At 37.1% G+C, this 24,016-nt stretch overlaps 4 protein-coding genes across 5 annotated transcripts in view; 2 read left to right on the plus strand and 2 right to left on the minus strand.

The window, feature by feature from the left end:
* Window positions 1–161: 161 nt before the first annotated feature.
* Window positions 162–7,654, minus strand: LOC134667498 (ER membrane protein complex subunit 3). Its single transcript, XM_063524925.1, has 5 exons — window positions 7,389–7,654; window positions 7,017–7,155; window positions 6,068–6,185; window positions 5,537–5,698; window positions 162–629 (listed from the first exon to the last, which is right to left on the minus strand). Exons 1-5 carry the CDS (start codon window positions 7,535–7,537, stop codon window positions 463–465), a joined length of 735 nt encoding a protein of 244 aa, XP_063380995.1. The 5' UTR covers window positions 7,538–7,654; the 3' UTR covers window positions 162–462.
* Window positions 7,655–7,873: 219 nt separating this feature from the next.
* On the plus strand, window positions 7,874–12,299 carry LOC134667481 (uncharacterized). 2 transcript variants are annotated; one of them, XM_063524900.1, is made up of 6 exons: window positions 7,874–7,958; window positions 8,036–8,285; window positions 8,435–8,569; window positions 10,147–10,317; window positions 10,879–11,038; window positions 11,175–12,299. In XM_063524900.1, exons 1-6 carry the CDS (start codon window positions 7,903–7,905, stop codon window positions 12,185–12,187), a joined length of 1,785 nt encoding a protein of 594 aa, XP_063380970.1. In that variant the 5' UTR covers window positions 7,874–7,902; the 3' UTR covers window positions 12,188–12,299. The 2 variants fall into 2 exon arrangements, with proteins under 2 accessions (XP_063380970.1, XP_063380971.1); XM_063524901.1 differs by lacking the exon at window positions 8,435–8,569.
* A 64-nt stretch (window positions 12,300–12,363) lies between these two features.
* On the minus strand, window positions 12,364–13,631 carry LOC134667482 (nucleolar protein 12). The gene is made up of 3 exons (XM_063524902.1): window positions 13,483–13,631; window positions 13,297–13,402; window positions 12,364–12,979 (listed from the first exon to the last, which is right to left on the minus strand). Exons 1-3 carry the CDS (start codon window positions 13,554–13,556, stop codon window positions 12,452–12,454), a joined length of 708 nt encoding a protein of 235 aa, XP_063380972.1. The 5' UTR covers window positions 13,557–13,631; the 3' UTR covers window positions 12,364–12,451.
* Window positions 13,632–23,508: 9,877 nt separating this feature from the next.
* The window catches only part of LOC134667507 (TATA-binding protein-associated factor 172), a 57,569-nt gene continuing 57,061 nt past the window's right edge, over window positions 23,509–24,016 (plus strand). Inside the window, exon 1 of the mRNA XM_063524935.1 lies at window positions 23,509–23,563. Coding sequence (XP_063381005.1) covers window positions 23,553–23,563 — 11 coding nt within the window. The 5' untranslated portion in view covers window positions 23,509–23,552. The remainder of the gene's footprint in view (window positions 23,564–24,016) is intronic.

Below are 24,016 nucleotides of genomic sequence, written 5' to 3' on the forward strand. Positions count from 1 at the left end.
TTTGAAATAAAGTTCGAAATCATGGTGGGAGTCAACCTCTGCCTTTTACATACTGTTCACACAGGATCCATGTCTTGTCATCAGATACGTTTCTTGCACGAAATAATAGTAGACCGCTAGTCGCTTTTAGTTTATGTAAACATTAGTAAATGAAAACACTGTTACCTATTTATACAATTCATTTATTCCTTTTTCTCCCTCATACCGTAAAATACTTAAAATTAGGTATAACGTAACATACGAAGTATAAATACAAGAGTTGCAACTATTTACGTTGATATTAAAGTGGTCAGAGATTTTCACAAATCATAATTCATAACACACTCAGCTGTTACCCTAAAGTAGGTAGAGTCGCTAACTCTGCGTGTCATTTGCAACGGTTGGCTCATTGTAAACCTTACTGCAACAAACATAAGGTCTACCAATAGCCACAATATTTTAATACTAGCATCAGGCATCAGCCTATTTGGTCTCTGTAAGAAGTTCAGCCTCCACGTTGGCGAGCGCCCACTTGTGCTCGGTGATCTCGAGGGCCTCCCACTCGGCCTTGAACGCGGCCTTCGGGTCCGGAGGCATCGCCATGGCGGCGCCTGACATCTGCTCTTGCATTATCTTCGACTGGTCCGCGGCTGAAATAAAAAGAAACGCTTATTCTTTAATCATTCTGCCTATATCTATCACATTCGAGTTGAAGCTTCTACTTCCCTTAAATGGATAGAAAACCGGTTTATTAACCCTTTGACCGCCGTTGTCCGGTATAGAAGACAACGATAGAACGATACGCTGGCGCCGTCGTCTTGTATACAAGACACAAATTCAACCACTGAGTTAATGTGAAAATAATAACAATTACAATTTCATTTACACTCGTGTTCATATTTAAGGTCTTTGTTTTTTCATTAATTTGCTTTTTAAGCCGCTATATAAATCCCTTCTTTTATAATAAGGCATTTAAAATAATTTGGCCAAGTCCGAGATAGCTCGAGGCATTTAGTGTTCCGTACGGCTACCATCAGATTGGCATTGACATAAACGATATCGTGAACGTAATTTACTTCCTATAGGTATATCTCTTTCGCACTAATATGTCAGTACGAGCGAGATGCATAGAAAGTAAATTACGTTCACGCCCACGGTAGCGTTTATGTCAATGCCAAACTGATGGTAGCCGTACCGCTCGCATCGTTACATTTTACAGGGGTTGTTTGCCTGTTTTTAGGATACCGTATTCAACTACACACACAGAACAATAGTACAAAGTGTCTAAGTGCGAAGGCCGAAGGCCGAGCTTTAGCAAAATGTCATCGCTTTAGCACAGAGCAATAGTACAAGTGTCTAAATATGAAGGCCAAAGGCCGACCTCCGCGTAGCCCGAAGGCCCGAAGCGTCCAGGATGTCAGTGCTTTAACACAGAACAATAGTACAAGTGTCTAAATGCGAAAGCCGAAGGCCGAGCTCCGCGTAGGGCCGAAGGCCCGAAGCGTCCAGGATGTTAGTACTTAAACACAGAACAATAGTAAAAGTATCTAAATGCGAAGGCCGAAGGCCGAGCTCCGCGTAGGGCCGAAGGCCCGAAGCGTCCAGGCTGTCAGTTCTGTGTTTAACCACTGACATCTTGCAGGCTTCGGGCCTTCGGCCCTACGCGGAGCTCGGCCTCCGGCCTTCGCATTTAGACACTTGTATTAATTACCTGTGTTTAGAACTGACCTCCTGGATGCTTCGTGCTTTCGGCCCAATGCGACTTCAGCCTTTGGATCTTGCGACTTAGACACTTGTACTTAAAAATACTTGGAAAAGTTACGGGAGGCGCGCGTCTGTCGGACGCTTCGGATCTTCGAATCGCTCCTTCGGCCTTTGCATTTAGTTAGATTCTTGTACTATTGCTTTGTGTTTGAATACCGAAGTCGAGCATCTCGCGAATGCTTGATGTATTATAATAATTTAGAGTAAGGCCAAGCGCGCACCACGATTTTTTGTCCTGCGATAATTTTGTCGCAGAAATGCAACGTATGTGTTTATATGTTAGTGCGCGCATATGCGACAAAAAAATCGCAGCGATTTTAAAATTGTGATTTGTCACATTTTTCCGCGATTGTCGCAAAGTGATTGCAGCATGCGGAGTTGTATGGCCCCGCGCGCACTATGATAATAAAATCGCACCCCGGCCGGACCTCAGTCGGCATTTCGCTCTCCAAACCCCAACATCTCGGCACCTGCATCTCCAATGGAGTCTCAAAATGAGACGCTAGATGTTGACTATTTAATTATGGAAATAGACGGGGATCACCTTTGTGTTATAAATGCTCAAAGTCATACAGCAATCGCATATTAAAGACACGTTTCATGATAAGCACTGGTACGAAATCCATGTTGAGAATGAACAAATCGTCGACTTTTTGATCGCAGTGCGCGCAGTGAATTTTCTGCGATATATTACAGCGCGATTCTAAAATCGTGTCGCAAAAATTAATATCGTGGTGCGCGCTTGGCCTATAATACCTTAAATGTATACTCCTTCAATTTGAATTTAGAACTCATTATTATTTTGCTAAAAAACAAGATCGGCTTACTTTAAATATTTCGTCAATTTTACCTTTGTTTCTAAAAGCTGTGATATTTAACTGTCCTATTATATACTATTAATGTCTTCCAAAATTATTTTCTCGTAACAGGACTGAGGGGCTACCGCGAAAACCGAAATTCGCAATTTGCGGGGATCTTTCTCTTTTACTCCAATGAAGGCGTAATTAGAGTGACAGAGAAAAATGCTCGCAATTTGCGAACTTCTATTTTCGCGGTTATAGCCCTGAATCTTGTTGCTCACCGATCCGTTCAAAAATATACATAAGTACTGAACATAATTAATAGATATTATAATTATACAATTAATACAGAAATGTAATGGTACTTAATGAAAAGGAATATTGTGTATATTGTTTCGACGAATCAGATACTCTCAATAAAATCTATACATGAGGCCAAAGCTGTTCATAAATATTAAATGACTTTATTATCTCTATACGCCTTACTAACTCTATGTGTCCTATTGTGGAAAAAAAAAACACAACGACAGTCAAGAACGGAATTCTTAATTTGAATTTTTGATATGCCTAGTCCATTGATTGGAAAGCCCGTTCGAAATTGAAACTTATTTGCAATATAATAAGGTCGTATTTTGTAGATCTCTCTCATACTTATAGTAGGCAATTGAGATAAAATTAAATATCCCACAAAAATAAGCAAGCAGAATTAAACTTTGTGTCAAAGACATAAGTCATAAATTTCAATGCCAAAGTTTTAACTAAGGATGTTTCTCGCCTAATATGAATTGACCAGTGTAAGCATCAGTTAGCTAGCCCTAAGCAACCAAAGGTCAAGCTGCAGTTGAAAAACTAATAAAGATAAAGTTAAGCTGATAATTTTCCCGCCGTCTCCATGCTTCTTTAAGTTGGGTATTGACTGGTCAGCTGCCTGTTAGCTATAGTTTTCGCGAAAATCGCCAGGACAGAGGTGAAAATTTTTGTATGAAAACTTGCAACTTTAAATGCATTTTTTGACGAAACTATTGCAGTCTAAAATGAAGTCAAAATCAGTCCATCGACTCAATTTTTTGCAAGCTTTCTAATGGTACCCCACACGATTCTTACAAATGAAAAAAGTTTCAGCCTACCCCTCTCAACCCCCTAAATTTCCCCCTTTAATAAGAAATAAGCAGTTTTGACTTATTTACAATATGAGTGGTGGTAATTGCTATAACTGTTCCAAATTTTAGGTATCTATGTCAAACGGTCTCTGAGAAAAACGTATTTAACTGATTTGCAAGACCGAAGTGATCCCATAAGTGTTCCGTAAACAAAGTTTTGTACGGAACACTAAAAATTGCTCCAATTTTCAACATTTTTCATGTTCCTCGTCGCCGTTGTCTTGTATAAAAGACAGCTAGGGATGGGAATGTTAACTCGATATGGGAATTTTTAAAGTAAATATAAAGTCAGAAATATGTTTTTATCTAAGTATTTGAACACTTGTTAATCGCCAATTTTTTTCAACGAATAGTAGGTAACTACTTACTAGAATACGTAGAACGAGAGTCAGATAGGCATAACTATATTTAAAGTTCAGGTAGCTTCTTTAGCTCTATAAAGTAGAGTCAGACAAGTAAATTTGCCATTGTAGATTGTGGACTATTTAATTGCAGAAGAGATAAATAAAAAAAATAATTGATGTTATAGCTTAGTGGGAAGGGATAGACCGCAGCGACCGCTTCGCACAAGTGTGGTACAGGGACATACCTGTTTATCAGACTTTACTTTTATTGTTATAACATTGAAGTTAATGTGTAATTTTTTTGTAACAAGTCGTTGAACGTTTTTTTTGATAAGAGTTTACCTATAGATTAATGTAAACCAAACTGAAATTATAATGATAGATTCTAATTCCGGAATAATATCTTCACTCATTAAAAATTCAACCCACGTGTAATTTTCACTAAAACAGTTCCGGTATATTGACTTTATCGACACATGATGCGCAGCTTTAACGTTACGCCAATAAAGTTTACGTACCGACAAGCGCTTACGCCGTTGACCTAGAGACTATTATTACTTGATCCGCGCGGAAACAGTCCTTGTCGGTCTGCATTGCGGGCAGTCCATGGGCGCCGTTGTCTTGTATAAAAGACTTCTCGTACAGCCTAGTGCGGCGATATCACGTCTTGAATCGACATTGTTTAGTGGTTGTTTTTTATGTTAAATCCCTATATTTTAAACATTTTCGGGTGTAAAACATATGTTTAATTTTGGCAATTTGGAATGAAATTAAAACAGGATAAGAACAAAGCTAAATTAAAAAGATTTTTACCATAATATTGTAAATATCGATATCACTATTTGCAATCCCTAAACTTTTTATTAGTTGTTTACTTAAAATTTGCTCTGGCGTGTGAGTGAGCGTCTTTGCGGACTAGGTCCGGCGGCCAAAAGGTTAAGGTTACAGTAAAGTTCTCAACCTCTTGGACGCCAATGACGGATATATCCGCACCGCAGCTCCAACGCCAAACTCTGATTAATCGGTCACAGACCACAGAGCCATAGACCTATATGCATATGCATAAAGTTTAATTTCAGCACAGAATAAATAATAGTACTAAGTACAGAAGACTCACTCTCTAACAAAACGCGTCTGTTACGATCAGCACAGATATGGCCGCTAGGTGGCGACAGCACCACGCGCGGCTTATGGCCAACCCCAAAATTGGGGCCGAACGAATGTACTTTTAGCTACCTGTAGCAAAGCGACGAAATCGCGGAGTGAGATACGCCTGATTTCAGTTATGACACTTCAGTGACGTCAGTGTGACAGCTTTTGTGCTTGGGCTTGGTCGAATCGGTTAAGGAAGTTTGGCAAGACAGCTACATATAATCTGATATAGAATAAAGGTAGAGGTAGGTTACAGTTTTTGTTGCAGCTCTGTGCGTTGGCATGACATTTGAGTGATAATTTTTTTATTAGGCTTAGAAAGTCAACAGAATCTCACCATTATTCTCCCCAAGCACAAGTGTGTAGATGGTGCGCAGGCCAAACACGTTGAGGAAGTACCACGAGGCCGAGGACACCCAGGAGGCGTCCAGGTACATGAGCTCCACGCCACGCTGCAACATCGGCTTGAAGCGCAGCGTCAGCGGGAAAGGCACCTTGGCTGTAAGAATAAAGAAACAATGTTTTTTTTTAGCATTAGAAAGAACTCCACAGAAGTAAGCGTGCAGTTTCTTTAATTGTTAATAATAATGGAATTATGTAATGTTGCATGGTCAGTACTCATAATTTACTTCTTTCTAATGCTAAAAGTTCCAGGGCTCTATGCGGAAGGCAGAAGATCGGCCAGGTTGGAGAGCAATCCAAGAAAACGCAACTTATGGCAGTCACGACCCTCAGTCATGAGGTTACGACGAAGAAGAAGAAGAATTAAGCATGCTAAAAAAATTAAGCAGGCAACAGCAGGATTTCCAGATATAGAGTTATAGATAGTAGAGAGTATATAGAGTATTATATTATAGTTGGTACATACTTGTGAGGAAACCACTGAACATCCAGTTGATCCAGCCTCCGATGATGATCATGGGCAGCACATTGGTCACGTTGCCTTTCAGCATGTCTGTCATCATGCTGGGGTCAGTCATGGGGTTCTGAATTCAAACAAAAAAAACAAATCATTCTCCAACTTTGCATGCTTGAGTTTTTATCGTGAGATAAGTTGGTTGACTGGCAGACAATGCTTTAAGGTCCACCATTTGCACTTTCTTGTATAGTGAAATTAAAAATTAAATAAATATGTTATAAAGGCTGCACTCTGGCCTATAGTGGCCTCTTTTTAGCATTAGAAAGAACTTGCAAGAAGGTAAGCGATCTTGACATGTCTTTTAATTGAAAAACACTTCTTAAAAATCTAAAACTATTACTTATGAAAGCAGAAGAATATAAATGATCGTATTAGATTCATAATTGTTACATATTTGCCGTAACTTAAATGTGTTTTTTAATTAAAAGACACATCAAGATTGTTTACCTTATTTCTAATGCTAAAAATACGAACTATAATCAGAGTTGGACAGTAACCAGTGTTGGGTGATTTGGTTCTTGTTTCAAGGGATCTAGTAGAAATATTTTTATTGTTGCACAAAAAAAAACAAGTACGAGTCGGACTCGCGTACGGAGGGTTCCGTACCATTACGCAAAAAACAAAAATATCACGTTTCTTGGATGGGACACTTAAATATTTAATTTATTCTGTTTTTAGTATTCGTTGTTATAGCGGCAACAGAAATATCTGTGAAAATTTCAACTGTCTAACTATCATGGTTCATGAGATACAGCCTGGTGACAGACAGACAGCGGAGTCTTAGTAATAGGGTCCCGTATTTACCCTTTGGGTGTGGAACCCCAAAAAGGTAAACAAGGACAGTAACCAGCTCAAGTTCTTAAAATTCAGTATGAATGAATTTTTTAAATTAAAGTACCTGTGACGCCGGAGCCCTTTTCTGCACCTTGAAGTAGCCAGTCTCCTCGTTGTTGAACCAGTGGCGGCGCATCGCAAACGACTGCCGAGGGAGGTACTTTCCGTTCTCGCGTAGCAGTCGTGCTCTGATCATTACTTGACTGCAAAATGTTAAGCACCATAAAGTTAGAAATACGCAGAAAATGAATTACAAGTTTAAGATTAGGTAACAACAAGAGTTGCAATAATCCAGTAACTCCTGCAAGCATTATTGATATTGGGTCTATAACGTGAGAAGTAAATCATTTAGCAATTGGTCATATTTAGAGGTTGGAATAAAATATTTTATGAAAAATACGGAGCATATGGTATGATGTTTGCGGTTAGTACTTACCTGTCCTGAACCTGCAATAGCTCGATCTTCTTTTGAGACGACAGAATAATAGAAATATAGTGTCGAACAATTCCAACTAAAAAGGTGATTATTACTATGGGCAGAAACACCCATCCTCGTATATTGGGATCTAGCAGTAATTCTGCCATCGTGTAAAGTATATTATATTTACAATGTTAGTTACAATAAACTATTGAATTACAGCTAAAATACTATAAAGGAAATTGAGAGAAATAAAATCGATAAATTTCAGGTTGACCACATGACAGTAGAATGACATTGACAATATTGACATTAAGCCCCCTCTACATTTTTGCAGACAGCGAAATCGACTCCACACTCGCGTTCGCGGCTTTGCCCGCGATTCACGCGCATAGTCTGGAGGGGGCTTTAAACCAAGAATAGAAAAAAAACAAAAGTCATTTGAGCTGAACTTATAGATGCTGTTTCTTAAAAAACTTGTTTGGAAACTATTTAAGACCAATATCGGCTTTGACGTTTCCCTCAAAAATAAATGATCTACCGCGTTTGGCGGCAGGTTTCACCTCGTAAATTATTGAGTTTTTCAATGTAAGTAGGTAAGTTCTAGGAAATTGTAATCATAAAAAGGAGAACTTACTTAATTAACTTATCATTGTATATCTTAGAATGCCACTTGGAAAAGCGACCGTTGCAAACAACGAAACTTCAACTACACAAAGAAATGTAAAGAAAAAGAAATCTCCATACAAGGATGAAGCCAATACACAAATAAAATTCGAAGATCAGGAAATAGAGCCAGAGGAAGGCATAAGCTACTCTCAAAATAAAAGCCCTACTCTAGATTTAAGCAAATTCAAATTTGAAAAGAAACCGCACATTAGGATTGAATATGAAAAAGAATCTCCAGTCAAGCAGGTACTTCTTTACACTATACTATTCTTCTTCTAAGTCTGCCGTCCACCTTTACTATACTATATAGTGATTGTTTGTGTCTCACATTTGCTGACACTAATATTTTACTTTAAGTTGAAATACAATGGAACTGACCAAAACAACTTTCACAGGAAGCTAAAGGCCTTTGGGAACCACCACACTGGCAGGACTTTCTCCTCAACCTGAGAAATATGAGGGCCAATAAAGATGCCCCCGTGGATACAATGGGTTGCCACATGTCATCCGATCCTAAAGCTCCACCAGAAGTAAGTTCTTAACCCTTTGACCGCCGTTGTCCGGTATAGAAGACAACGATAGAACGATATGCTGGCGCCGTCGTCTTGTATACAAGACACAAATTCAACCACTGAGTTAATGTGAAAATAATAACAATTGCAATTTCATTTACACTCGTGTTCATATTTAAGGTCTTTGTTTTTTCATTTATTTGCTTTTTAAGCCGCTATATAAATCCCTTCTTTTATAATAAGGCATTTAAAAAAATTGCTCCAATTTTCAACATTTTTCATGTTCCTCGTCGCCGTTGTCTTGTATAAAAGACAGCTAGGGATGGGAATGTTAACTCGATATGGGAATTTTTAAAGTAAATATAAAGTCAGAAATATGTTTTTATCTAAGTATTTGAACACTTGTTAATCGCCAATTTTTTTCAACGAATAGTAGGTAACTACTTACTAGAATACGTAGAACGAGAGTCAGGTAGGCATAACTATATTTAAAGTTCAGGTAGCTTCTTTAGCTCTATAAAGTAGAGTCAGACAAGTAAATTTGCCATTGTAGATTGTGGACTATTTAATTGCAGAAGAGATAAAAAAAAAATGATGTTATTTTATAGCTTAGTGGGAAGGGATACACCGCAGCGACCGCTTCGCACAAGTGTGGTACAGGGACATACCTGTTTATCAGACTTTACTTTTTTTGTTATAACATTGAAGTTAATGTGTAATTTTTTTATAACAAGTCGTTGAACGTTTTTTTGATAAGAGTTTACCTATAGATTAATGTAAATTATAATGATAGATTCTAATTCCGGAATAATATCTTCACTCATTAAAAATTCAACCCACGTGTAATTTTCACTAAAACAGTTCCGGTATATAGACTTTATCGACACATGATGCGCAGCTTTAACGTTACGCCAATAAAGTTTACGTACCGACAAGCGCTTACGCCGTTGACCTAGAGACTATTATTACTTGATCCGCGCGGAAACAGTCCTTGTCGGTCTGCATTGCGGGCAGTCCATGGGCGCCGTTGTCTTGTATAAAAGACTTCTCGTACAGCCTAGTGCGGCGATATCACGTCTTGAATCGACATTGTTTAGTGGTTGTTTTTTATGTTAAATACCTATATTTTAAACATTTTCGGGTGTAAAGCATATGTTTAATTTTGGCAATTTGGAATGAAATTAAAACAGGATAAGAACAAAGCTAAATTAAAAAGATTTTTACCATAATATTGTAAATATCGATATCACTATTTGCAATCCCTAAACTTTTTATTAGTTGTTTACTTAAAATTTGCTCTGGCGTGTGAGTGAGCGTCTTTGCGGACTAGGTCCGGCGGCCAAAAGGTTGGTAAATTATATACTTATTTATTAAGAACACTGTTTGACAGTTTGATTTTGTAAAATTATCTGGCCATGCTGCCATAGCTTAGCTGCCATAACTTTTTTTTAGTGATATAAAAACACCATCTATTTATATTTCCTTCTGCCAAGTTTCAATCATGGCATTGGGTAGAGCATAGAGTAGATAATATGGGATGGGTCTACAATAGTACTGAATTTAAAATGGGTAATGGCAATTGGTATTTTTTACAGGTGATCAGATACCAGCATCTCATTTCCCTGATGCTGTCAAGCCAAACAAAGGACCAGGTCACATTTGCAGCCATGGAGAGACTTAGAGAGAGAGGGCTCACCATAGACAATGTATTGAGCATGAGTGACGATGAACTGGGGAAGCTGATATACCCTGTGGGATTTTGGAAGGTATCTAGTTTACATATTCCTTAATGATTATTCTAAAATTATATTCATCCATATTGGTAACAAAAATCTTAAAATTTGGTATACTGACATTCTCTGCTTGGGCTATCTTGATATTCTTCAACACTAATGTAAATGTAATTGACTTATAATGTATTCAAACTCTGCTATAGATACTCCTATGGCCTCTTTCTTTACTTTTTAGTTAGGGGTCATCCATTAATTATGTCACACGAATTTCTAGGTTTTTTTACCCCTCCCCCCCTCCGTGTCACACTTGGTCACATTTGGCAAACCCCTCCCCCCTAGTGTGACGTCACATTTTTTCTACGAAATCACCTAAGTATTATTAATATTTTATCAAAATATTTTTAACAATATAAATATTAGTAATTTTATAACCCAAAACTGCCTTTCCCTCCCCCTAAACGTGTGATGTAATTAATGGATGACCCCTTAGCGAAGAAAGCAGATATGCATTGTATTAAGTTCAGGTCAATCCTAAGAAGCATTTCATTCACCAGTTTATTATTTAACAATCCAAAATTATCTTTTTGTGAACAGACAAAAGTGAAGTATATAAAGAAGACAACACAAACCTTGAAAGAGCAGTACAACGGAGACATACCAGACTCGGTGGAGAAACTTTGCAAGCTGACTGGAGTTGGCCCGAAGATGGCACATATTTGTATGAGTGTTGCTTGGAACAAGGTCACTGGCATAGGTAATTTCTTATGTTTAGCAGTTTTTTGTATGGTGGATGATTTCTAAAAGAAAGTTGTTGAACTATAAAGTGTAATTAGCTACTTTGTATTATATTTTGGAACACCCATATGTTAAACTCACCTTTCATTCTGCAGGTGTTGACACCCATGTGCACAGGATTAGTAACAGGATAGGTTGGGTGAAGAAGCCAACAGCCACCCCAGAAGATACCCGCAAGGCCCTGGAGGCCTGGCTGCCTTTTGAGCTCTGGGGCGAGGTCAACCACCTACTTGTAGGCTTCGGACAAACAATCTGTCTACCCATTGGTCCAAACTGCGAGGAGTGCTTAAACAATGACATCTGTCCTTCTAGAGGTATAAAGAAGTCCCCAAAGAAGACAACACCCGTGAAAGTTAAAGAAGAAATTGACCCATTAGATATTAAGATAGAAGAAGCTGTGAAAAAAGCTTTGAAGAACTTGAAACTTGATGAAGATGGGATATCATTGAATGTTACAAATGCAAAAGCTCCAAAAGTGAGAAAAATAAGTCCCAAAAAGGAAATTGTTAAAAATGAAGATAGCAATAAAGAAGTCAATTTAAAAATTCCTGTTGTTGGTGAAAGAAACCCTGATACAAAGGTACAAAGGAAAAGGAAAGTCACTCCTAAAAAGGCTGTGACAGTCATAGAAGATAGTGCTGAAAATTTAGCAGCTGTATCAAATTCAGAAAATTTGCAGCAAACCAAAAGAAAGATTACACCTAAAAGAGCTAAAGAGCCAGCTGATGTTAACATTGTTAACACTATTGAAGAATGCTTAACAGAGTACTGTATTAAGTATAATATCTGTGAAAAAAAAGAACCAAGAAAAAGAAAAGTTACACCTGTAAAAGAAAGTAGACAATCTGATAAAAGTGTAAGTACAAATAACCTTGATAAAAAGGCTCCACTAAAAAGAAAGATTACTCCCAAAAAAGTACAATCACAACAAAATCATGATGATGACTTTGTGCAGCCAGCTTTACTTGAAGTTAAAAGTAATGTGCAGAAATCAGCTAAATCAAAAAAATCACCAGGTATACGTAAATCACCAAGAGTTCAAAGTAACAAAGATGATATCAAACCTGCCAGTAATAATTCTGGTAGAAAGAAAACTAAGAGTTTGTAAAGAAGTTGCTGAGCAATTTTTTTATTGATATGTGAATGCTAGAGCACATGAAGGAATATTTAGCAATGTGATCTTCCAGTGTTTGAATAATTGTTATAATTGTTTTTTTTTATGTGATTTAAAGTCATTGACCAATCAATCTTACCTCAACCTCAATTATACATTAAATGTTGCATGATTGTTAATTTTGATTTGATTGTTATATAATTATGTAAATCAAGTATCTTTTAAAATAAACAATTAGTATTTTATAATACTTTATTTTTAATGTTTTCTTCTACCAAAATTCTTTTTCGACTTCTCCTTTCTTGGTTTGCCAGGTTTGCCCGATTTGGCCTTTGTCCTGGCCATGTGTTCCTTCTTTTGGTGAGATTTCTTCTTATTTTGTACTCTGTCCAACTTGCTCTTCATTTGGAATACTTTGCTCTTCTGCATCTTCTTCTTTGCTTGCTGCATCAGCATATGTTTTAACTCTTTTTTGGATTTTGGTTTTTTATCATCTTTATCATTATCATCATTTTCCTCTTCATCAGCAGATTCCATTTCAGTATCTGAACCCATGCCAGGAACACTTTCCGCTGAAGTTACTTTTGGTTTTTTGATAGATTTCTTTTCTATTTTTTCTTGAGGTCTGTTCTCACCTATAACCAAGTCTTTTTTTTGCAAAGTGTCTGATGACAGTTCAACTATTTTGACATTTACATCATCATCTTCATACTCTTCTTTAAGTAGCTGTTCAATGTCAGGTAAGGGTCTACTGGAGACTACAAGTTTTTTGTAGGACTCTTTATTCTGAAATATAATAAGTTGCATTTGGAACCTTCTGTTACTATACTCAATAAATAATACACAAAATAAAATTTAGAACATGTAGAATTAATTGTAAACAGAATTGCACAAGGATAGATAAATAAATATATATCGAAATTGATATAAATCAGTTTACTGGTTAAAGTTCGTTTTTTTTTTCATTAGAAATAAGGTAAACAATCTTGATGTCATATAAGTGTGAACGCACAGACTTATTTCGAATTTATAGTTAAGTATTATTAAAGGGATTTCAACCTGAATGTTGTGATGAGGGTATTATTAGGTATGTACTAACTAACCTCTTGTTTTATTCTTTTCTTCTCTTCCTTCAATAAACGCTGAATTTCTTCTTGAGCCTTTTTCTTCCTTTCAAGCTTTCTCTTACGGAAACCGCACAAGTAATCCCTGTAAACATAAATTTCATTTATCATTCTTCTAGTAACCTTTAACCAATTGTCATCATATCTTCATGGCGAACTACCAACTTTCTTTGGCTTTCGTCGAACACTAGAGTTATTTTTTTCTTCTTTTCTTGATTTTTGGTTTTACGTTTTCCCATATTAAGTTAAATCTCTTTATTCAGCACAATAACAAATATAACCTAAAAAGTAGCGTGCAAAACAATGTTTTGACAGTTCTGATACTATTTAACAGACTGACACATGTTTTTTTTTAAATTTGGGTTGTCTAGTTGATTATTTTTATACCGGTTTTTTAATATCGAATTGTAACTATTCGATTTTAGCATGTGATTTTTTTAATAAACACGATTCTATTGTAATTTATACCGTAAATTGTATTTTTCCATAAATTTATAATTATATTTTAATAGTATGCTATCAGTGATTAACTATTATGTTATCATTACGGCAGTTTCTAAAAATACTCTCAGAATATGAAACATTTTTATTTCAATTACCGATTTTTGGCACGGTTCCATAAACATTTCAGAATTCTTGCCTGTGATTGGCGGAAGCAAGGAATTAATAGTTTTTATGAGCCACTCCTCGGCCAATCAGCTCGCAAGTCCACAATAAAGACGGACTCATCAGCAGCATGGCGCTCAGTATATATTTGAAGCTTGAACGATGCGCTTCCTCTCGTTACGTCGCTTTTTTTTATTTGTGCATTTTGACGAAAATGTTATCGAACGTGAATTTTTGTGCTATGAAATATGGAAAAAATTGGGTGCAGTGACCTGAGACCGGCCTTATTTTGTAAGGTGAGCCTCGATATATGTATGAGGAATGCTAAAGCGCCGTGAAATAATATAATAATTCATTTACATAGAGTTCCGAGCGAAAATCATGGCACCAAAAAATCAATCGGAAAGTCACTACGTATGTGCCTTTCGACGTAATTTAATTTAGGCATTCCAAGGTCGAGTCTAGAGGTCTTTAATATCCCCGTGATGTGACCACGAGTACATTAATTGGAGTAATCGATACTATTCTTCTAGCTCGGCCATATGTTATGCGTGAAAGGGTCATGTTACTTACCGTTACTATTTCTAGTCAATTGTTTTGATCTACTTATTTTGGTTTTATAAGACTGTGATATCACGGACCGATAGCTAAAGTGTTCAGTGAGTTCAGATTACCTATTGGACTTGTGGGATGGGCTGTTGTAATGAGATAACAGTGCATTCAGCTCGTAGGTACTCGCACGATTCATTTATCAGGGATTTATCACAACAAACGCTGCAATGCAACTGGACCAACTATTACACAAATTTACCTCTTACTGTCAATAAAACTATTGACACGTTCATTAATAAGACGTGAGTCTGCACATGCAAGAGTAATTTAGTTTAGTAACATAAATGTATTATACCGACAAGTACTGTTGATAATTCTATAATGTAGGTATATTATATGTAATCTCTGCAAGTATTTTGAACTTGGATTCATTCCAAGTTGTTAATAATGATAACTGCGAAGTTGTTTACTTTACAATGCCTACAGAGTGAATATTATATGTAGGTGTGTTACAGATTTTATAAGGGTAAGGGTATTATGCTTTAGTAATAGCCCTTAACTTTGGGTATACACAAGAAAAAAGTGAACCTAATTGATGCGATATGATCCATGTTCCAAATTATTAACTACAACTGTTTAGGCTGTACTTGTACATTGTTTGTAACAGAACTGTTTGATTTGATTGATCAATAACTAACTGCAAAACTATATTCATATTTGAGTAACTTTGGTACTTGCTTTATTCATAAAAAAATATCCTACCAAATCGAGAACCTTCAAGAAAATATTCAATTTGGTGAAACATAAGGTTTACATTTTGTATTTAGTTTAAAACATTTTAACTATTAACAACTTAATATATATTCAACGCATAAGAGCTATAAATTTGGTATTACGTTCAAATGGTGCTTGGCACTGATTAACACTACAACAAACTATGCCACCGGACCGGACAAGTATTGTAAAAGATAGATTATGATCTGGTTAGGAAGTAAAAGTTGTTTAGGTATATTAAAACAGATCATAATACCAAGGCTCTTTATTAAAACTAGACAAAGTATGGTATACTAAAATATTGATATTGTGTGTTCAAAACTTTGAAAGTGAGATAACAGCCAATACAGCCATTGATAAATAAGATAACACAAGTAGGTGACTTGTAACCATAACCAGGTTTAGGCAGTTTTTAGTGTTCCGTACAAAACTTTGTTTACGGAACACTTATGGGATCACTTCGGTCTTGCAAATCAGTTAAATACGTTTTTCTCAGAGACCGTTTGACATAGATACCTAAAATGTGGAACAGTTATAGCAATTACCACCACTCATATTGTAAATAAGTCAAAACTGCTTATTTCTTATTAAAGGGGGAAATTTAGGGGGTTGAGAGGGGTAGGCTGAAACTTTTTTCATTTGTAAGAATCGTGTGGGGTACCATTAGAAAGCTTGCAAAAAATTGAGTCGATGGACTGATTTTGACTTCATTTTAGACTGCAATAGTTTCGCCAAAAAAGGCATTTAAAGTTGCAAGTTTTCATACAAAAATTTTCACCTCTGTCCTGGCGATTTTCGCGAAAACTATAGCTAACAGGCAGCTGACCAGTCAATACCCAACTTAAAGAAGCATGGAGACGGCGGGAAAATTATCAGCTTAACTTTATCTTTATTAGTTTTTCAACTGCAGCTTGACCTTTGGTTGCTTAGGGCTAGCTAACTGATGCTTACACTGGTCAATTCGTATTAGGCGAGAAACATCCTTAGTTAAAACTTTGGCATTGAAATTTATGACTTATGTCTTTGACACAAAGTTTAATTCAGCTTGCTTATTTTGTGGGATATTTAATTTTATCTCAATAGCCTACTATAAGTATGAGAGAGATCTACAAAATACGACCTTATAACATTGCAAATAAGTTTCAATTTCGAACGGGCTTTCCAACCAATGGACTAGGCATTTCAAAAATCTGAAAAATTCAAATTAAGAATTCCGTTCTTGACTGTCGTTGTGTTTTTTTTTTCCACAATAGGACACATAGAGTTAGTAAGGCGTATAGAGATAATAAAGTCATTTAATATTTATGAACAGCTTTGGCCTCATGTATAGATTTTATTGAGAGTATCTGATTCGTCGAAACAATATACACAATATTCCTGTTCATTAAGTACCTACCATTACATTTCTGTATTAATTGTATAATTATAATATCTATTAATTATATTCAGTACTTATGTATATTTTTGAACGGATCGGTGAGCAACAAGATTCAGGGCTATAACCGCGAAAATAGAAGTTCGCAAATTGCGAGCATTTTTCTCTGTCACTCTAATTACGCCTTCATTGGAGTAAAAGAGAAAGATCCCCGCAAATTGCGAATTTCGGTTTTCGCGGTAGCCCCTCAGTCTTGTTACGAGAAAATAATTTTGGAAGACATTAATAGTATATGACAGTTAAATATCACAGTTTTTAGAAACAAAGGTAAAATTGACGAAATATTTAAAGTAAGCCGATTTTGTTTTTTAGCAGTTCTAAATAATATTAAAGTCTATATATATGGCATAGAACTAGAAACAAAATCAAATAAAAAATAATAATGAGTTCTAAATTCAAATTGAAGGAGTATACATTTAAGGTATTATAGGCCAAGCGCGCACCACGATATTAATTTTTGCGACACGCTTTTAGAATCGATTTTAGATTATACAGGGTGGAAAGGCACGACGATCCTTCCCGGAAGTATTAGGTCGTTTAAGTGATACTGAGCAGATTGGTAATGGTAAGAATCGTTAATTGAGTAAAAAATAAAAATACCAAATTTTCTACTTTTTAACTCTGGTGATAACCCTATAGCATGTGCATATGACGGCTAGGTTAAGGATCTCCGTCGGGAAAGCTCGGGACTTTACGCTTTTTTCCGATCGTTGACAGAATCGCAATGATGTATGTATGAATGACGCATAAATGACAAATAAATCAAATGAATGAAAAAATATTACAAACAATTTTATTACTTCCTTAGATAATTACTTTTTGGCAATATTTAACACTATCTTCTCTTCACATACGGTTTTCAAATGTACCTCCGTGTCTTATAATGTACGCGGCGGGCTCGGGTGCGGGCTGCGGCGTACAGTACGCCGCAGCCCGCACCCGAGCCCGCGCACATTGCCCATGCGATAAGTGTAAGCTCTTCGTCATTTTTCCTCCGCAGATTGTCACAAGCAGCAATTAGCCTTTAATGTCTAATTTCGTCCGCAGTTTCACATTCCGTTTGGTACACCATATCTTTTACACAGCCCCACAAATTTAAATAACTACAAGCATCTAACAACGGCATTTTTATTTAAAGAATATGAAATAAGTGAAATAAAGTAAATATGAAGTGAAGTTCAATGACAATTTATTTATTTCAAACATCAGACGTCTTGTCTATTTCCTACCACGCAAGAAGGTTTGTTAGTTAGGTATTTAAGAAGTATTTATTCTTGATTTATTCTTAGTATTTCATTTTTGCAAGTTCATTTGCTGCATCAAACACAACCTACTTCTAATTTTTAATTATTTTAGATAGTTTCCAATTATTCGAAAATAATTTTGTGAAACGTGTTAAGAAACTAAAACCTTTTCATCAGTCAAAGAAACCAGAGATATTTATAAGACGATTGCGTACTTTTGAGTGGTTGTCAATGTCACAATTTGAACTGTCGTTGTAAACAATGTTGTGGTTAGTATTATTAATATTAAGGAATCACATAACTACTTCATTCAAGTATTGAACAAGTGGAACCACTAAGAAAGCGAAAATCCTGCTACGATTCTTACCGTGTTGTAAGCAGACCTAAGAATAGTTGGATGGCAACAAATTATTACAATTTCCTGTCGTATATTGATTGTTTACAAGTAAGTTCATTGACCCTGTCACCTGTTAGGGTTAGAACAAAGTAGTTTTTTGCATGGATGTTTAAAAGGTCATAATTTAGAAACGGTTGCCCGTATTAACATAGTTTCTATGGAGAAAATATAGAGCTTAGGCTAAACAATCCCCCTTTTGCGGAAAGGATCGTCGTGCCTTTCCACCCTGTATATCGCAGAAAATTCACTGCGCGCACTGCGATGAAAAAGTCGACGATTTGTTCATTCTCAACATGGATTTCGTACCAGTCGCTTGTCATGAAACGTGTCTTTAATATGCGATTGCTGTATGACTTTGAGCATTTATAACACAAAGGTGATCTCCGTCTATTTCCATAATTAAATGGTCAACATCTAGCGTCTAATTTTGAGATGCAGGTGCCGAGATGTTGGGGTTTGGAGAGCGAAATGCCGACTGAGGTCCGGCCGGGGTGCGATTTTATTATCATAGCGCGCGCGGGGCCATACAACTCCGCATGCTGCAATTCACTTTGCGACAATCGCGTCGCGAACAATCGCGGAAAAATGTGACAAATCACAATTTTAAAATCGCTGCGATTTTTTTGTCGCATATGCGCGCACTAACATATAAACACATACGTTGCATTTCTGCGACAAAATTATCGCAGGACAAAAAATCGTGGTGCGCGCTTGGCCTTACTCTAAATTATTATAATACATCAAGCATTCGCGAGATGCTCGACTTCGGTATTCAAACACAAAGCAATAGTACAAGAATCTAACTAAATGCAAAGGCCGAAGGAGCGATTCGAAGATCCGAAGCGTCCGACAGACGCGCGCCTCCTGTAACTTTTCCAAGTATTTTTAAGTACAAGTGTCTAAGTCGCAAGATCCAAAGGCTGAAGTCGCATTGGGCCGAAAGCCCGAAGCATCCAGGAGGTCAGTTCTAAACACAGGTAATTAATACAAGTGTCTAAATGCGAAGGCTGGAGGCCGAGCTCCGCGTAGGGCCGAAGGCCTGAAGCCTGCAAGATGTCAGTGGTTAAACACAGAACTGACAGCCTGGACGCTTCGGGCCTTCGGCCCTACGCGGAGCTCGGCCTTCGGCCTTCGCATTTAGATACTTGTACTATTGTTCTGTGTTTAAGTACTAACATCCTGGACGCTTCGGGCCTTCGGCTTTCGCATTTAGACACTTGTACTATTGTTCTGTGTTAAAGCACTGACATCCTGGACGCTTCGGGCCTTCGGGCTACGCGGAGGTCGGCCTTTGGCCTTCACATTTAGACACTTGTACTATTGCTCTGTGCTAAAGCAATGACATTTTGCTAAAGCTCGGCCTTCGGCCTTCGCACGGTGTCTAAACACTTTGTACTATTGTTCTGTGTGTGTAGTTGAATACGGTATCCTAAAAACAGGCAAACAACCTCTGTAAAATGTAACGATGCGAGCGGTACGGCTACCATCAGTTTGACATTGACATAAACGCTACCGTGGGCGTGAACGTAATTTACTTTCTATGTATCTCGCTCGTACTGATATATTAGTGCGAAAGAGATATACCTATAGGAAGTAAATTACGTTCACGATATCGTTTATGTCAATGCCAAACTGATGGTAGCCGTACGGAACACTAAATGCCTCGAGCTATCTCGGACTTGGCCAAATTATTTTTAAAGATATGATCTTAACTAAACTCGCAAACTGTCAATCTTTAAGAGAATTTCAATGTTTGCCTATTTAAGAATGTTTTGAATGATAAGTGATAATCTGATAATATGTATTTATGTATACTGTATGCAAGGTATTTGTTAAATGTTTAAAGTATGTGGTTTAGGTGAGGCACGCGTTATAAACGCATTATGCAGGCATGAAGCAACATTCGTGGCATTTTAAAACAATATTAAACTTTATGAAAGTTCTACATTCTGTTCTAAATGATAACTCTATAGGTCTACCAGTTATTACTTAGGTAACATATGAAGTGACGCGCTGATATTCTAGTAGAAGTCCTATTGCAGTTTTACTTACTAAACATAATAAAAATCAGACCAGAATAGTACCAAAAAAAAACATGGTTTTATTGTTTCCAGACTTAGCATGCGGGCTCTTAAAATCATATCATAATTCAGTCATTTTAATTAATCAAATAATCACGGCCAATAGAATCCCACCCTTATAATGTTTACATAAGGTTTAAAATGCAATTGATTTCTTTTAAACGACAATTAGTAGGTAGGTACCAGTGGCGGCGCGTGAAACATATCTATAGCCGGTGCTATAATTTGGCTTACATATTTCCTTTACAACCCAGCTCAAACGTCCAAAAACAGGCAAGCCGGTGGGACTCTGCTTTTATGGACGCGATGACGACGCTTTGATGGTACAGATTTAAAACTTCCTTAGATACTTACCTGTCTATGACGGAAAAAGTTTAGCAAATAGAAAAATATACCGAATTTTTTTCTTTCTCGAAGTCATCCCCCTTGGGAAAGAGGTCATCATTGGCTGAGAGGAAATTTAGCAACGCCGCCAGCTAAAATGATTTTAGCGACATATCAAACATAAAAATTACTTGTTTGCTGGTGTCAACCCTGCTAGTTGCTTGTTGTTGTCTGACATCTGAGCAAAGAGCGCCCACTAGGCGGGATCCTGACAGTGAATGTGTTAAAAATGTATTTACACACAGCGTGGCTTATTCTCTTGCTAGACAACGCAAGCGAGTCATGTAGACATGACATCGTGTGTGTACGCAGCTGACGGCAGCTGTGTATCTCCACTCCACTGACTCGTTGTCTCAGGGATGCAACTCTTAAAAAGCCGCTCATAAAACTAGCACATGATATTTAATAGGGATGTTTCCTGTACTTAAAATAAATTATTTCAAACCGTGCACGAAATAAAACACCAGATAATTATTAGTAAAACATAGATAGCAGCTATTTTTAGGGCCACCCAACATCTGGCGTCTTTCGAGCGTCGGCGTCTACAATTCTATGGCCGCTGCTCGACGCAACGTCGACGCAACGTCGACGCAACTGCGCAGCGACGTCATTTTCCATAGAACTGAGTGGCGCTGACCAGACGCCGACGCTCGAGGGACGCTAGATGTGGGGTGGCCCTTAAACACAATTTGTATTTAATAAATCGGATTGAAATATAAAAAGTAGGTGAGTTTACCGTGACGGCACTACATTAGTTTTCATATAGTAAATTCCATATTAGCAAAACGTTTTGACAGTTTTAAAAAAGAAGCTGATTTGACTAGCAGGAATGTAGCCTGCTATAGGTATTTTCCTATCCCAAAATTAGGATAGCTCTGTCCACATGAGGGCAGCACGCTTTCCTATCCTGTCTCGACATATAGCCATCTTGTACCTGGCCATCATTCGCGGTTGGTACATTTTTACACTTCAACATCAAAAACCTAGCGCAGGTTTGATCCTTATTTTGATTGAACCTTAAATTGGCAACGGGACAGTGAGAGAAGACCCATTACTTTTGACCGTTTATTTGCATCTTTTACTGAGCTAGACCAAAATTATTAGCACTATTGTGAGACAGCTTGAACTCATGATTCAAGTAATTTACACAAAACCTTGGTATCGTCTTGGGTCGTCCCATTCGTTTTTCGTCAAGTTCTTAAATTAGTCCTATTCTGCTTTCGTTACCCATTCTACATTCGTCACAGTTGTCGGTCGGTCTTTCAATGTAGAATGAGTGACAGAATAGGACTAATTTAAGAACTTAACGAAAAACCAATGGGACGACCCAAGACGATACTAATTAGGTATACCTACACTTAAACCTTCCTCAAAAATCACTATTGATAGGTGAAAACCGCGTGAAAATCCGTCTAGTAGTTTTATCGCGAACATACAGGCAGACAGACGTGGCGGGGGTCTTTATTTTATACATAATTCTATTCGATCTCTTATTCTATTTCTTATTTTGTAGTTTCACAGTGCCTTAGTTTTTACTGTAATGCTGTGTCACTTATTTGAAAAATAAATAAGTAATATGTATTGATGTGCTAGCTGATCGATCTTCAATTACATTGAATTAAGCATTGCAAATGTGCATGTCGTTATCTAGATAAGTCAATTCGTTCTAATTCAAAGTCCAATTACTTTACGTGAAGGACTTCTTTAAACGACGACGAATCTTTGGATAGACCTACGTCATTTAATTAATACCTACTCTGCGAAGAATACCTACTGAAGATGTTATCTCGCAGCTCTTGCGCAAGAATTAAAAATTACGGGTATACCTTCAAAGATAGCCATAGTGATCTAAAAGACTCAAGCAAAGGGAGGGAAGGGGAGCTCTTTTTTTTAGGGCTCGCCTCATCTCTTGACGCCTAAAAGGCTAGAAGCCTAGCTATTTCTATTTAATTAGTAAAATAGTCTTTTAGCCTTTTAGGCGTCAAGAGATGAGACAAGAGCTATTAAAAGGCTCGAATCTTTTAGATCACTATGACGATCTTTAAAGGTATACCCGTAAAACTACGCAACTATAGTCCAAAAGCTCCCAACTATGGTCCAATTGGTTCAGAACTAACTCGAACATCTCTGTCCCTCAGGTGTGACTATTATTGAAACGTCACAGTTCTATAAGGCTAAATATTTTCATAAAGGAAAGAAAAAAACACCAACACCAAGAAGAAGAGTCTTATTATATTGATAACTTGTCGACTATAAGTTAGTCGTTAGGCATTTATTAAATATTGCATTGTCATTTACCTACATAATAAGATGTTGGTGTGAGTTGTAGAAAGGTGTAGTCGGGTAATTTCGGAAATTGGGTAATCCTGAAAATCATTTGAAAATCACTCATATTCCGTTATAATATGAGCCATTATTCGGATTTTTTTAGTGATTTTCTCCTTTCGGATTTACCCGAATACACTTTAGTGGACTACTTATACATAGTTATTGATTTGTACGATAGTATTAGTACCTATTAATAGGTATAGGTATACAGAACTGCAAGCCTATTATGGATCGCTTTATCCACATTTATCCACGTGATAAAACAACTGTAACTTTTTAACTCTGCGGGATAGAAAGAGACGGACACCGTTTTATCACGCTGTCACGTAGACAAATACGACCATCATATCCGTAGTGATAATTTTACGAGAGGTGTATTTGGTTTGTTGCAGAAAGGACTGCATCTTGAACCTGGACTGAGATAAGGCCTCGCCATGACGTCACGGTAAGTTTTTATCCAAGAATAGTATTATTATAAATGTTATAATTATAAGTATAATATTTGACGACCGGTCTGGCCTAGTGGATAGTGACCCTGTCTGCTAAGCCGATGGTCCTGGGTTCGAATCCCAGTAAGGGCATTTATTTGTGTGATGAACACTAATATTTGTTCCTGAGTCATGGGTGTTTTCTATGTATATAAGTATGTATTTATCTATATAAGTATGTATATCGTCGCCTAGCAGCCATAGTTCAAGCTTTGCTTAGTTTGGGGCTAGGTTGATCTGTGTAAGATGTCCCCTAATATTTATTTATTTATTTATTTATAACTTTTATAAGTAGTACTCGCAGACTATCGACCTGCAATCAAAGCTGTTTGTGACGTGTCAACGAGAACTAGAAACTATTGTTTTCTCTAGTCATGGATGTTATTAAGACGTCAGATTGACATGACACC

This window comes from Cydia fagiglandana, chromosome 9 (genome assembly GCF_963556715.1).
Source record: "Cydia fagiglandana chromosome 9, ilCydFagi1.1, whole genome shotgun sequence".
In the NCBI taxonomy this organism is placed as follows: domain Eukaryota; kingdom Metazoa; phylum Arthropoda; class Insecta; order Lepidoptera; family Tortricidae; genus Cydia; species Cydia fagiglandana.